The 16087-nt window shown below is 40.6% G+C and overlaps 1 protein-coding gene across 2 annotated transcripts; it reads right to left on the reverse strand.

Annotated features, from left to right (window-relative positions):
- Window positions 1-8165: 8165 nt before the first annotated feature.
- On the reverse strand, window positions 8166-12804 carry RPL34 (ribosomal protein L34). Of its 2 annotated transcripts, XM_019797180.2 has the most exons (5): window positions 12722-12804; window positions 11310-11383; window positions 11128-11227; window positions 10726-10829; window positions 8166-8291 (listed from the first exon to the last, which is right to left on the reverse strand). In XM_019797180.2, exons 2-5 carry the CDS (start codon window positions 11372-11374, stop codon window positions 8207-8209), a joined length of 354 nt encoding a protein of 117 aa, XP_019652739.1. In that variant the 5' UTR covers window positions 11375-11383; window positions 12722-12804; the 3' UTR covers window positions 8166-8206.
- Window positions 12805-16087: the final 3283 nt, after the last annotated feature.

Consider the following 16087-nt stretch of genomic DNA (forward strand, 5'->3'; position numbering starts at 1 on the left):
CACCTCGGGGGCACAGTTCTCCCTGAGAGACAGGCCGGAGAGAACTCAGGCCGGGCATGGGTATCTGATGCCATATGTACCCTCAGGGGGTAACATATGCTCAGGGGGAGCAAACCCTTCCAGTCCCCTGGACTCTTTGCTTATGGGGCGGGGTATTGGCAGGGGGAAGCCAGCGCAGAGGCCCCTGTTGCCCAGCTCTGAGCGCTGTGGTGGTCGGAACAGTGAGCTACAAGAACAGAGACAACCTGGCCCCTGTGAACTTCCTGACCTCACTCCCCTGCTTTCTCACTCCACTCCAGCCACATGACACCCTCTGGCCTCCCGACTGTTCTTTACTTGGAATATTCTTTCCCAGATAACCTGTTTTCAGCCTTCTCAGAGTAGCCTTCCCTCATACCACTGTTTAACTTGTAAGCCCTTGCTTCCCCCTGCATTCTGTCCTTTTTCCCTGCTGTACTTCTCTCTATAGATCAGTCATACTGTATATTCTATGTATTCACTCATTCATTCATTCATTCATTCCGTCTCCCCTCATTAGAATGTAATTTCCATTAAGGCAGGGATTTTTGTCTATTTTGTTTATCCTCTCACCCAGAACACTGCAGGGATTTTTGTCTATTTTGTTTATCCTCTTGCCCAGAACACTGCCTTATAAATAGTAAACAAATTATAAATAATGCTTGATTGATTGATGTTCAAGAAATAAAAAATCAGTGGCAGGACTTTGTGTCTTCTCCTGTCTTACATGTAAGGGAAATGCTAGACATTGGAGCAGGATATCCTGGCCCGCGCTGGAAAGAGCTGACCTCAGATGAAATGCAGAATGATGGGGAATGACAAGTTTCATTTACCATCCTTCGCTCATTCAACTCCCTTAAATTGTCAAAGAATAGCTAATTCCTGAGAGAGAATCCCATGAAAGTGAAGCAAAAGCAACACAGATAAAAGAGTCGTGCTGCCTTATTTTATCCAGAGGGCAAATGGGCGGCAAGACTCCATGCCTCTCTCTTTTGCTTTTCTTTCTTAGAAATAGAATTGTGGAAAGCACCAATCAGGAACAGACTTTCAACATAAAAAGTTTAAAATCCCGTGAAGGAAATGGAATGGTAAAAAACTAAGAGACAGCCCACAGAATGGGAGAATATATTTGCAAAGGACACCACAGATAAAGGACTGGTATCCAAGATCTACAAAGAACTTCTCAAACTCAATACACGAGAAACAAATAAACAAATCATAAAATGGGCAGAAGATATGAACAGACACTTTTCCAATGAAGACATACAAATGGCTAACAGACACATGAAAAAATGTTCAAAATCATTAGCCATCAGGGAAATTCAAATCAAAACCACACTGAGATACCACCTTACGCCAGTTAGAATGGCAAAGATAGACAAGGCAAGAAACAACAATTGTTGGAGAGGATGTGGAGAAAGGGGATCCCTCCTACATTGTTGGTGGGAATGCAAGTTGGTACAGCCACTCTGGAAAACAGTGTGGAGGTCCCTTAAAAAGTTAAAAATTGAACTACCCTATGACCCAGCCATTGCACTACTGGGTGTTTACCCCAAAGATACAGACGTAGTAAAGAGAAGGGCCATATGCACCCCAATGTTCATAGCTGCATTGTCCACAATAGCCAAATCATGGAAGGAGCCGAGATGCCCTTCAACAGATGACTGGATTAAGAAGCTGTGGTCCATATATACAATGGAATATTACTCAGCTATCAGAAAGAACGAATTCTCAACATTTGCTGCAACATGGACGGCACTGGAGGAGATAATGCTAAGTGAAATAAGTCAAGCAGAGAAAGACAATTATCATATGATTTCTCTCATCTATGGAACATAAGAACTAGGAGGATCGGTAGGGGAAGAAAGGGATAAAGAAAAGGGGGGTAATCAGAGGGGGGAATGAAACATGAGAGACTATGGACTGTGAGAGGCAAACTGAGGACTTCAGAGGGGAGGGGGTGGGGGAAGGGGATAGCCTGGTGATGGGTAGTAGGGAGGGCACGTATTGCATGGTGCACTGGGTGTTATACGCAACTAATGAAGCATCAAACTTTACATCGGAATCTGGGGATGTACTGTATGGTGATTAACACAATATAATAAAATAAAATTAAAAAAAAAAAGAAATTAAAAAAAAAAAGAAGAAAAATGAAGAATATAAAACATCCAACTGTTAAAAGAATCTATTCTTGTCTTTTGATTTTTTTTTAAGGTTGCTATGTAGCTTCAATGTGATGTATTTAAAAGGTGATTTTTTTCAAATTATTCACATCTTTACTGTGCTGGAAATTATATCCTTTGCAATGATTTAAGTTTATAATGAAAAGTTTTAGACGATGATCTAAAAATGGGAAAAGGTCTACAAAGGTTTTCAAAAATTTTTAAGGTATATGCAAACAAAATCTTATTTTTTTAAAAAGATTATTAATTTTAGAAAGAGAGAGAGAGAGCACACAAGCAGGAGGGACAGAGGGAGAGGGAGAGAGAATCCCAAGTAGACTCTGCAGGGCATGGAGCCTGTCTAGGTTTGATCTCAAGACTCCAAGATCGCAACCTGAGCTGAAACCAGGACTCCAACACTCAACCAGCTACGCCACCCAGGTGCCCCAAGCAAAATCATATTTAAAGACCATTGCACCGTACCACTGTTTTAGTGGTATATTGCTATGGAACAGACTACCCCCAGATTTACTGGGGTAAAACAATCATTTTATTTTTTCTCATCATCCTTTGGGTTAGACTAAACAAGGCAGTTTTCTGCTGGTTTCTCATGCAGTGGCAATCAAATGGCAGCTGTAGCTGAAAGCAGGGGTCATCTAGAGCGGGGAGGGTCCACAAACTACAACCTATGGGCCCAATCTCAGTTTTTATAAACTGTCCCAACATCAGTTTTTATAACTAAGCTCTATGGGAGCACAACCACGAGCGCTTACACAGGTACCGTCTGGGGCTGCTTCTGCACTGTCAGTAGAGTTGAATAGTTTCATCAGACCATATAGCTTACAACGTCTTTACACGACTTCTATTAAGATGCAGTAAACATTTGAATTTTAAGGCCACTTGTTCTTTAACAACGTCAAGCTGTAAACCTACTCGCAACCCAAGAGACAGAAAAAGACACCCAAGAGAGAGAAAAAGACGGAGCAAGCATGCAGATGAGCAAGTGAAGCCCTCAGGCTATCTGCACAGGCCAAGGAATACAGAAGCTGAATGAATATTAGGGGAATTCAGTCAATAATTCTGATCCCTTTCCTCAATAGTAGGTTGATGCCTAAATTATCTAGGGGATTGCATAATTTAAATATCCTCTAATGCAGAGGAGAGTGTCTTTGCTCCTAACCAAACAGTTTAGGAAAGCTTTTCTTCCTTTCACTGGTCTCCCTTAGGAAGGGAAGGAGGCACACATCTTTTGGCTCTGGGGCCACATAGGTGGACTGAAAGCTATATAGTAACAGGGATGTTCCCTCTTAGTGATTAACAATTTGTTCATACATACCAGATTCATTCAGCTACAAATATTGTGAGTTGAGTTGCATGAATTGCTTTTATTTTTTTATACAATCTCTTTCTTAAGGCATTTGCAGATGTTGGTTATGTTTGAAATGTTCTCCCTACTTGTCACCCAGCTATAATCTATCCTTGCCACAATATTAAACATCACTTCCTCAGAAAAGCCTACTTTACCATCCCGTGAGGGTTCTTTCTTGCCCTGTTTCACAACACTGGAGTTTCTCTTTTATGATTCTTATCCCAAAGTGTGCAATTAAAAATGTATTTGTTTCCTCATTTAACACGGTCTCCCCTATGTGCCATGAGAGCAGGGAAGAGTCTGCTTTGTTGACTACTGTATTACTATTTACCCAACAGCACAATTTCTGGAACACAGTCGTTTCTAATAAATATTTGCTGAATGAATGAATGAAAGCTAAAGCAAATTTTAAGACTACAAATATAATGGCAAAAATATTTATATAATAATTCAAATTAACCAGAAACATTTAAGATTCACTCAAAGTTACTGAACAGCTAATATTTTGGAAAGCAGAAAGCATCTTTTGATCCAGAATTATTGTGGGTCTTATCCTTTAGAAAGGAAATCCATAAAGACTGTCTTAACTTTTCTACTCCTGGCTTAGAATAGTGTTTATCACATCTAGTTCTCATTGTTTAAAGAGATGAAACTTGCACCTTTTGCAAGGTTTTTAATTGTTTTCTTCTATATTCACACAACCAGATTCAATAAACTTTGTTTTGTATTTTATAAAATCAAATCCCAGAATATTCACAGAATCAAAGCATTAATAAGCATTTATTACAATTTTAAAGTATAAATCACTGTCAAATATGTCTCAGATATATGTAGAGCTCCTGAAACCAACAGCATCGTATTTAAGTTGTGATGACAGACTATAACTTGAGTAATAGCCAGTGGCTTGCTGGTAACTTTTTTTTTTTGAAGATTTTATTTGACAGAGAGGCAGAGAGACAGAGAGAGAGCACGCACACATAAGCAGGGGGAGTGGCAGGCAGAGTGAGAGGGAGAAGTAGGCTCCCCCCTGAGCAGGGAGCCTGATGCAGGACTCGATCCCAGGACCCTGAGACCTGAGCTGAAGGCAGATGCTTGACCAACTGAGCCACCCAGGCGTCCCAGCTTGCTGGTAATATTTAACATCCAGCTCCCAAGGATGGGAAAGAATTTTTGTAGCATTTGCTGATTTCCCAGGTGTAAATATTCCCACCATGCCAATGTCAAGGTACCAACCTGCCATCAATGAACACAAAGCTAGGAAGAGATGCACACAATTGGCTCTCACAGCTGGAATGAGCGGGCTCCACACACCACTGGTTCTATTGGTAATACCTAATAATTATAAACCAAACTCTTATTCCTATAAACTCTTAGTAAGTAATCCACTTCAGAGAAAAACCTTAATATTCAGCTCTGCTTCACAACCTTACTCCATACGAATTGTATATGATTTAAATTGGTGTGATAAGAAATGCAGTTTATAGTTAAAGCTGGACATCGTCCCGACTATCAAAATTCTGGGAACCCAAGCTCCAAATCATTAGGATAAAAATTTTAAGTATGTTATTACACCACTGAAAATAAACTTAATTTACTTATTTAAACATACAGAGATTTTCTGCTTTTAAGGGTGGAAGATCCCCCTCCCCCATCCTTCTAATAGAATTTATAAGCAAATTCAATGGAAGGAGAAATACTAGACTTTAAAAAGAAACCACTGACTACATTCGCTTTTCTTTTTAGGAAACGTCAAGAATACTTAAGTGACACACACAGAACTGTATTCAATAAAAGCTTGTTTGCTTTTTACAAAATCGACACGCAGAACAGAACAGAATTCCTTTTGGTCACTTGGGCAGAGTTGGTGCTACACTCACACCCACCTGTTCTTCTTGATCTTTGCACTACAGGACGAATTCTGCACTGCGAGTGCTGGGGTGGGAGGAGGAAGGGGACTGCACAGTGTGAGGGGAAAAGGTGAGGATGAAAGGCATTAGCAAAGGGCAGCTGAAGAAGTGTGGCCTGTGGTCAAGAACTTCAGTGGCTGAACTAACACAGGTGAAGAAATGGGTGACCCATTAGGCACATCTCATACCATTAATGTTATGGACATTAGCATGTCTGTGTCCCCCTCAAAATTCCTAAGTCAAAATCCCCAATGTAGCGGCATAAGTAGCAGGGGGGGGCTTTTGGGAGGTAATTAAATCTTGAGGGTGAAGCCCTCATAATGGCATCAGTGCCCTCGTAAGAGACACAGGAGGGCTTGCTTCTCTCTCCTCTCCATCATTCGATACAAGGAGACAGCCCTCTGCTAACCAGTAAGAGGGCCCTCATCAAGAACTCATCTGCCAGCACCTTGATCTTAGCCCTACCATTCTCTAGTCATCTTAGTGAGATGTGCTTGTAGTTAAGTTCCTCAGTCTGCGGGAATTAGTTACAGCAGCCTGAGCAAACTAAGACACTTGGGAAGCAATACTGTAACCCCAGTAACTATTTATGTACCATACTTCAGGGCCAGCTTATGAATTTAAAAACAATTAGCATAAACGAAACAATCAAGTATATAAGAATGCTCACGAGTATTTAAAAAGAAAAACTGGAAATTCAAAAGAAAGGAAGTCAATTATGGCACATAGATTTGATGGCAGATGCAGCCATTAAAATATTTTTCAGTTAAGTGGGTTGAAAATTTATACGCCTCCAACTTTGATTTAAAAGTCTCTCCTATGCCTGGAAAACATCAAACTGTTAAATGATAACCTGTATACCGAAATTAAAGGGTTTTCATTGTTTTTCCATACTTTTCAAATTGTAAAGATGTTTTATGAAAGTGAGAAGGTTCCAAATTTAAAAAGATTAAACCGTTTAACAAATACGTTCTTCGAAAAGTATGTAACTTTAAGGCTTTAGCTTTCTCAAACTTCTGTTACCCACTCATTTTGCTGAAGCTTAGTAGTACTCACCAGGTAGTCTGTGTTCAGATAAGCTGTCCTAGGACACCCTGTGTGGTAGAGGGAAGCGCCCGGATGCTGGGCTGGCCAACGAAGGCTGTTCCCTCCACAGCAAGTATTAAACAATTACGTCTCAAGCCTTTCAAAAACTAGATTAGTCTACAAAGCAAGCAAATAACTGAATTAAATGTTAAGGCATGGTTCTTGAATGTTATTTTAAAAGTACTCGTTTTTATATTTTTACACCGAATACACCACAGATCACCGAACGCGTCCCTGCAGCGAGGTTCATCTACCTCCGAATTGCGTGTTTTTCAGCTCTATCCCCATTAGAAATCTTATTTTATATCGTGATTTAAACATTACGGAAGGTAGCTCTATCACCTGGTTGCTTAGCAAGCCTCGGGACTGGCAGGTGTTTGAGAAAGCCTGATGATCTCAACTGAGGCTATGCTGACAACAGGGGCCTCAGCTATTACTTCTTGGGTTTATGGGGAGTGACAGTCATTTGGTTTCAACCATCAAGTGTCTCATTTGCAAAAATCCTAAAAACAAATGGCTCCGGATACTATTACACAACCTCGCGTGCCTCTCTTTCCGTATTTGTAAACTGTGGTAACACAGGCATCACAGGGTTGTTAAAGGGACTCAATGATGATGTCAAGTACTTTGAAGTGTCAGGCACATGGCAAACCCAGTGTTAGAAATTCTTTACTGCTGGTTTCTCTGCCAGCTTAGCCACTTACTACTGTTTAAAAATTGTGTCTGCCAGGAAGTTAGCTTTTCCCTTCCTAAAAGGGCAGTCATTTATAAAAGGAAACACTCCTCTGCCCAAGACATCTAAGTTACATCATACCAGTAACTGGAACATCTAGATTGAGGAAAAGGGTCAAAAATATAAAATTCTTCTGACATCTAGATTTCTTGGCTTGTGCAAATAGCCTGGGGGGTCTGCTCTCTACCTTCCCTTGAGATTAAAAAAAGCTTGACATGATCTGAAAAATTGGTCTTGGAAGGTGATTCAAAAGAACTTATGTATGTAGAATATTAGAAAATGCTCGGTAAGTTTAAGCGCTGTAAGGATGGGCTATTATTACTATCTTTACATACTTCTGTTATTAGGAGTTGCTAGAAGGAGTATTACATAGCTCTCAAGAATAAATATAACTAAGGTCTGTTATTTTAATTTTCTGAACGGATTATAAATTTAACATCAAACAGAATTTGAATTTCACTAGACCCATTACATGAAGTTTTATATACAAGAGGAGCTCATTATTTGCTGAATATGAAGTTCTGAGCTCTCTAAAATAGACCATTTTGAACTGAATTAAGGAAATGGAAGGTTTAAATAAGATGGTGATAAATAAATAAGATGGTGTAAAAAAGATTCCATTCCAAACAACTTATTCAACACTGTATTTTCTGTCCTATCAATGTTGGTGAAGGAGATTCTATGGAAATGATTCAGTGTAATTAACAGAAACGTCCAGATATTTTAAGGGCCACTCTTCTCAAACTGTCCCAAGTCTTCCAGAGCTGCCATCAAAAAATTCTATCATTGACCTCCAATTTCTTTCAGAGAAAGTATTCACCTAAAAATCATGGAATCTCAAATACCACATAGAAACACGTATACTAACAAATTACAATAGCAATAACAGATCAAGCCTTTCGATTTTTTTTATTACTCAAAAAAGCTTCATTTATTTAGCTTTCTGACTCTGTGCTTGTGCCTTCAACACTTTCACAACGATTTTCTGCTCCTCAATAAGGAAAGCACGCTTGATCCTAGAAAGAAAAATATTAAATGAATATTTAAAAGTAAATGAAACCCACAAGAACAGACTAAACACTTAGGAGCCGAAATTAGATGGCCAGACCCGTTTAGCTGAAGGTCTCCTTCCTACGCTGGCATTTAAAGCAAGATAATCCCTCAATTCTATACTAATTGCACCTGCCCTCTTCTTCTGAGTCATGAAGGAATTATATATGTGGAACCAAAATGGTGGGTTAAAAGGTATTAGCAAGAGGCACTTTCCCAAGTATAAAGATTCTACAGCCTGACTGTCTGGGGCCAGTTGTGATCCTGGGCAAGTTACCTGCTCTGTAGTAAGGGACAGCAGTACGTTTATACCCATTTCACAAGACTTTATGAAGATTAAACTTGGAAGGAGTTGCAATTTCTGTATTTTGAACCTCCATTTAGAGAGGAAGTACATTTTATTAATCACTATTATTACAATGTATAGGACTGACAAACGGCAGGTACTCACTACCCTTTGTTAAAAGCAAAGTTACCTCCAGAGAGAAAGCAAATTCTCATAAAAACCTGTTCCACCTATCCTCTTTATTGGTACCCGTGGTTATCTAATAACCCAGCCTAAAATTCCTGGATTCTGGACTCCTCCTGATCTCCCCAATGTAATTACATTATAGAAACACAACTGATGCCCCTCTTACTCAGGACCCTTAAAAATGCCCTAAACTTACCCAAAAACCAGACGCCTTTCAAAGTCACAGCTAATACTAACCTACAGACTACCCATAGATCTACACCTAAATCTGTAAGTGCTGGGGCCTATAAATCATATATTTTTTTAAAGATTTCATTTATTTATTCCACAGAGAGAGACAGCCAGCGAGAGAGAACACAAGCAGGGGGAGTGGGAGAGGAAGAAGCAGGCTCCCAGTGGAGGAGCCTGATGTGGGGCTCAATCCCAGAACACAGGGATCACGCCCTGAGCCGAAGGCAGACGCTTGACGACTAAGCCACCCAGGTGCCCCTATAAATCATATTTTTAATAAGTGTGCCCACGATTATGTTTAGCAACGTCTGGGAACCAAACAATGGTAAAAAGCCAAACACCTTTTGCTTAAAACTAACTCATGACCCTCTTATCACCAATATACCTTTCCAATCTCATTTCTCATTCCTTTACATTCCTTGCCTACAATGCCCTTCCAACCCCTTGGCCAACACCTACCTATCATTCAGGTTCCACCTCAAGTCCCATTCCCAGAGTCCCAGCTACTTGAAAATAATTTCTCCTCTAAACTTCATAGTATGTTCAACTTTCTTGTATTTCATAGAAGTTACATTTACCTTGTATTTGTATTACCGTAACATGACTTACCATCCCCTTAAGAATGAACTCCTGAAAGGCAGAGTGAACTTGCAAGGTCTGGTGCCAGATCTGGTTTAGAAACTAAGCTCAACCACTCTACAGAACTAGCTGAATATACTGGAGGCAACCCACTTTCTGAACCAGTTCCTTATTAGCCTGTGAAGACCAACCACCTCACAAATCCTTCCACTAAGTCTTTGGAGGCAATTCATTCATGTATTTAAATCAATGAGGTTAAAAGCAAGGGTCTCAATAAAACCTAGAATGAATCCCAGTGCTGCCCCTTACCGGCTATGTGAATTTAAACAAGCCTTGGTGTCTTCACAGAAAATAGAACAGAAACCCCTCCTTGATGGACTTGTGACAACGTTTATCATAAAAAAACCCAGTAAATGTTACCTTCCATAAACTCCACTGCTTCCACTCCTACCTAGGCCACTACCAATTCTTTCACATATTCAAGTCCAGTCCTCTACCCCCCACACTCTCATGGTCCTAGAACCCTCCCCATCCAGCCTTCAGGTCTTACTGCAGGTGCCACTGACTCAGCCTTCACAAAGAACAGATCCAAGCACTCACCTTTCGTTGAAAGACGTGGTTACTACCCACCCTGCTGCAGTTCTAGTTTCTGGCCCACCAAGGGTCTCCCCGCCCTGCTCGAAACCCATCAATCCCACCATGTTTAAGGATGAAGCTAAAAATCTGCCTGGGCCTTCGTGTCCGTGACTTCTACCTCTGTTGTCTGTCACCTCCTACGCCGCTCTGCTCCAGCCACAGAACTACATGTAGTTATTTTGTTCCCACACTTTTAAGACCTCCCACTCTTCATCTACCCGACTGACAACTTACAGTTTCTTACCTGCCTCCCCCACAAAACCAAGGTCATTTTAATTTCTACATCTAGCGTAAGAATACCCCCAAATCCCAAGTGAATTAATTTGAACCAGTATCATTTATTAGTTTGTACAGCACCCGTTATCCCTGTCTAGGAAGGATTCTAAAATATGTAACTTTTGTTTAAATTTCACCAGTCTTCTATGATCAGCATGCAATGGAACAGACACATTCATACACACGTTTAAGAATGTTATATTTACCTGTCACGAACACACTTAGCACACATGGAACCACCATAGGCCCTGCTGACGTGTTTTTTCGTTTTAGACAACCTCATAAGGACTTTAGGTCTCACAGCACGAACCTGCAAAGTCAATGTTGAGATTACTTTGTGCTTTAACAGAAACTGTCCTGGATTTGACATGTGGCAAGCATAAATACTATACTAGCTCAGAACAGGAAATGGTATCCTGATTTATCTGAAAGGCATTTCACTGTTATCTGTCATATAGGCTTTAAAAGTCTATGTTCTTGACAGATCTGGATCACGGATGCTTAGTACTTCTCAATCTTCCTAGTGGTGACATCTCCTTCACTCGTTCCCTTTAGCAAGGTACTAATGCTCACTAGTTCTTGTTATTCAAAGCACAAGGATCACTTACTCCTCGAAGTCGGCCTGGGCACACACCACATGCAGATTTTGGTGCTTTCCCAACCTTCTTGGTATAAAGGTAAACGATTCTATTACCAGGGGTTCGGGACCTAACAAGTGAGAGAACAGGGAAAAGCTCAGCATTCTGCAGAGTAAACAACAGTATGTATTTTAAATTTTAGAAATACTTACAGCCTAGTTTTGTTAGAGGCTGTATTGTAGGACAGCCTACGACGGTAGGTCAAACGCTGAACCATTCTGAATGCCTAAATTAAGAACAGAATAAAATTGCATTGTAGAAATAATTCAAACCTTACAACAAAACAGCATCACATAACTTATACATTCCATATGCATATTCTTAGATACAATAATCCTTTAAGTACCTTATGAAAAGAATTCCATACTTTAAAACTACTTATATTTAAAAGTGATTGGTAAGAATGCTAGGAGGCCCACGTTTGTTTTCCTGATAGCGCCAGTGATGACACTTGGTTAAATCTGCCAGACTTATTCCTCAATAAGTCTGATTCTGGAGTGATTTCTAGAAAAGTGCTACTAACAGACAAGTTTAGAACAGTTTTTAAAGGAAAATGGCATCTGAACATTTAAATTGAATCCTCACTTATGCCATCTACTGGAAGATCCTGCACAAGGGGCTAGCCAGACTCCCTGTCTCTAAAATATATTTTCACTGAGTTCACACAGCTGTCATTGAGATTAAACGACAGAAGCTAACCTGCTCAACCTACTGCAGTGCCTGTCACATAAAAGATGCTCAGGGCTCACTGTTTTGCCCCAAAGTAGCATGTGGGACAAGTCAAGCGCCAAATAATACTTATTTTAGTATCACAGTGTCTTTGAATTATGGCATCTGTTTTTTTTTTTCTCATATATTAACTGGAAATAATACTGAATGAGGTCACTTAGCAAATCGGATATGCAAGTACGCACAGGAACTGTTTTTCAGTTAAGCACTCAAAGTAACATGAAAACGGAAACAAGACTTGAATCCTCGTTTTTTTTATCCCAAACTTCGTATTCACTTCATCACACTAAGACGTAATTGTCAGACATCAAAAACGACACCGAAGGCTAATGCGAGAGACCCAAACAACCACCATTCCGTTTACAGCTCCAAAACCAAGGCAGAATACTCCCCATTAACATTTTTATCTTCCTTGGTATTGGCCTTGGAAAAGAAAACATTTTGAAATAACGACCCGAACATGCTGGTCATCCGCCGTCCCAAAGCCTGAGAACATCTACAGCGCAATGATAAAACATGGGCGTAAGATACGAAAATGTTCTGCGATTTCGCAGAGTCTCAACCAGCCGGACCACAACTCGTAGGTCTCCACACGCCACTTCGAAGGCAGCAAAGCCCGGAGCTCAGACCCCAGCTACTCCCGCCTTGGGTCCGGATCGATGGTTGTCTGAAGCTTAAAAGCCGGGGACCTGCTCTCCGCCGGCTTTCCTCCTGAACCTTTATCCCCACGCCAGTTCAAAAGGCTGAGCCTGAGAGATGCTGGCTCCCCCAACTCCCCGGATGGCAGCCGATTGTAGAGGGAGTAGCGGTAGGGAAAACGAAAAAGCAACCATACCTATGGACGCCGTCCCCGGAAGAGGAAAAAGGAAGCGGCCCAAGTTTAAAGGTTAACTATGACTGCGTCGGACGGGAAGTTACGTCAGACCCAGCGCCGCCTTGTTGTACGGATGCCACCCCTCTTCCCTCCGTGGGTGGGGGATGCATAGCGCCGCCATATTGTACGGCAACTGGCGTGCAGCCCTTCCTTGGGGGCCTGGATGCACGTCAGCAATCCACAATAGCGCCGCGCAAAGCTCTTTTGGGAATCGCTATAGAAACAAACGCAAATCGACAAAGGCAGCTGCAAAGGGCAGAGGTGGGACAAAATCCAGTTTTTTTCGTTCTGAAGGGCGCTAGGACACATTTAACCTAAAGAGCACCGGCTTTGTAGTTAGTCGTGGGTTTAGATCCCAATTCTGACACTTGTTATAAGGTGACCTTTGAGGAGTTACTCTCTTTAACTTTCCCTTCTTTTTTCCTGTCATTCATTCAAAGCACAAGGTTAACAAATTGGATTTAAATCCAGTACCTGCTAATTATTAGCAGTGTTACTTTGAGCAAGTCTTTAAATGAGTTATGCCATGACCAAAGACACAATAAAATTAAAGCACTTAGCATAGATCTCGTCCAAAGCAAGTGCTCAGTAAATGGTGGTTACGTACAGGGCTTATGATTACGTACAGGGCTTCACATAGGTAATAAAGTTTGAGCTGGGCCTTAAAAATGAGGAGGAAGGGGAAAAAACCCTCTAAAACAGCATGTAAAAGTTTACATTAAGTACTTATGTGTATTTTTTTTTGAGACAAGAGTCCTTAGCTTTCATTATATTGTCTAAGAGGTTCATGACCTCCAAAAAAGTAAAGAGCACTTTGACTTGGGCCCTAAGGAAAAAGGCTAAAAAGGGCCTTTACGTTTTTATCCTAGGTTAGGCTTTATCCTAGGTAAACAGAGAGAGAGTTGCATGCTGGCGTATTGGAGAATGCCCTTAAAAAATACAGCCACCCCCAAGGAAGTGAGGAAAGTGGGAGCAGGGGATCCACAACTGAGGCCTCAGCTGTTCAATACAGAGCTCTGGAATTAGGATGGCTCTTCATAGTTGTCCCAAACGGGCGAGGGAGCCCAGCCTTTGCACTCCCACATCAGTCGGTCCTGACCCTGGATGCCCTCTGACCGTGGGTAAGGCAGTTTCTTGAAGCTGAAAGCAATGTCTAGTGAGGGAGCAGCTGCGAGCCTGCTGCATTGGCCCAGAAGCGGGAAGTTGAGTAGAGCCTCCTAATATCCGTTCAAGTTCCCTTCCAGGCTTCCCAGCCTGACTGTTGAGGTGAGAAAGCAGGCAAGTGAGTGAGGGCAGATGCGCTGTTCGTATTAGAGATCTGTCTTGGATGGTGAATCCTGTTCACTACATCATTCCTCACATCTTTGTTACCGCACCAGATGGAAGGTTCTGGTTACATCCTTCCCTTTGCTGACTCTCAAATAGCTGCTTCTTCCCTGACCTAGTCATGAGTTACTTCCTCCTTTCCAGTCCTTCACTCTTTGTCCTTCTGGAATCGCTTTTGTCACTGTACCAGGCATTGGACAGAGAGTCACATGTGGTTTTTGAATGAGTGAACAAATGAATGCATTTACTTGGAATATATTCTCTCTCTAGAGAGACTGGGCTGGACAGATGAGTACACCAACAGGAGATGGGAAAGCTGAACACACAGTAGATTGTTTACGTATCTTTCCATGCCCCCCTCTACCCTAAGAGAAAAGAACAATGGTCTCACTATCATAGTTTTCCCGTATCATACTTAACCCAATTCTATAATGTGACTTTTCTTCTCTCTCAATCTGTATTTGCATTTTTCTTCGTCAGTCTTGTCAGAGACGTGGGCATCTTGTTAAACATTTCTAAGAACCTCATTTGTTTTTATTAACCTTTCTCTCAGTTCCCCATGCATTGACTTCTGAGTGCTTGCACTAAATATTCTATAAACTTGTGAGATTGAAATAAGATGAACTACCTCACACGTTTTTTCTGGCTTGGACTGGGAAACTTTGGGGTTTAAAATTCATTTATCAGAGAGATTTTTCATAAAAGTTATTAATTTCAGTGTGGTCAAATGTATCTTTTTGGAGTTTGTGCTTTTTGCGTCTTGTTTCAAAAATGCTCTTCTTGTTCAAAGGTCTGTAAGATATTCACCTATATTTTCTAGTGATTTAAAGTCTTGTTATTGACTCATTTAGAGTTGATTTTTGTGTATAGAGTGAGTTAGGGATACAATTTTCTTTTTTTCCATTATGTATAATCTTATTTTTTTCCAGCTTCACTTTTTGAATCCCCCTTTCCCCACCAATCTGAGGACTTATACATTGAGGGATGCTGTATTCATATTTATGAAAACTTCATATCATGAAAATGTTAATTCTTCTCTAATTCATCTGGATTCAATGCAAATGCAAACAAAACTCAGAGTAGCTGACTCTAAAATGTATCTAGGAGAGAGAAAAGGTCAAGATTTTTTCTTCCAAAAAAGAAGGAAAAGCAGTGCATATTTGCACTTCTAGCAGTTAGGATTTACTAAACAGTTTAGAGAGTGTGCAACTAATAAAGAAAGACAAAGTGACCAGTGGAATAGACTAAAGAGCCAGAAACAGACCCACACAGATATGGAACTTTGGCATACGACACAACTAAGGTATCAGATTGGTGGTACTATATTTAAGATTTATTTTTTTATTTATTTGAGAAAGAGAGAGAGGGGGACGGGGCAGAGAGAAAAGGAGAGAGGGTCTTAAACAGACTCCGCGCTGAGCACAGAGCCCGACACAGGGCTTGATCTCACAACCCTGAGATCACAACCTGAGTTGAAACCATCGTAACCTAAGCTGAATCCAGGAGTCAGATGCTTAACTGACTGCGCCACCCAGGCACCCCTACTTAAGTCCTCTTTAATATCTCTTAATAAAATTTTATAATTTTTCTATAGAGATTTGCATGCTTTTTGTTAGATTAATTTCTAGGTTAATTTAAAGTTAACATTTTCTGATTCTGTTGTGAAAGGTGTCTTTTAAAGTATGTATTCTAGTTTTTTGTTGCTGATAGATAGAAATGCAATTACTTGTATATTAATTTTACTTTCAGCCATTTTGATCAATTCTATTATTTCTAGTAATTTGTACGAAGATTCTTTTGGATTTTCTAAGATTTGTTGAAGCACTAATTTTAAGCCTTTGCACATACAATACATATATAATTTGATAAATTTTCACAAACTGAATACACCTAGATCAAGACACAATATTATCAGCACTCCAGATGGCTTCTCTGCATACTCCCATTCTTTTCCCCTTTTCCAAAGGTAACCACTATTCTGATTTATACCCCATAGATAAG

The sequence above is a fragment of the Ailuropoda melanoleuca genome, chromosome 11 (assembly GCF_002007445.2).
Source record: "Ailuropoda melanoleuca isolate Jingjing chromosome 11, ASM200744v2, whole genome shotgun sequence".
Taxonomy (NCBI): domain Eukaryota; kingdom Metazoa; phylum Chordata; class Mammalia; order Carnivora; family Ursidae; genus Ailuropoda; species Ailuropoda melanoleuca.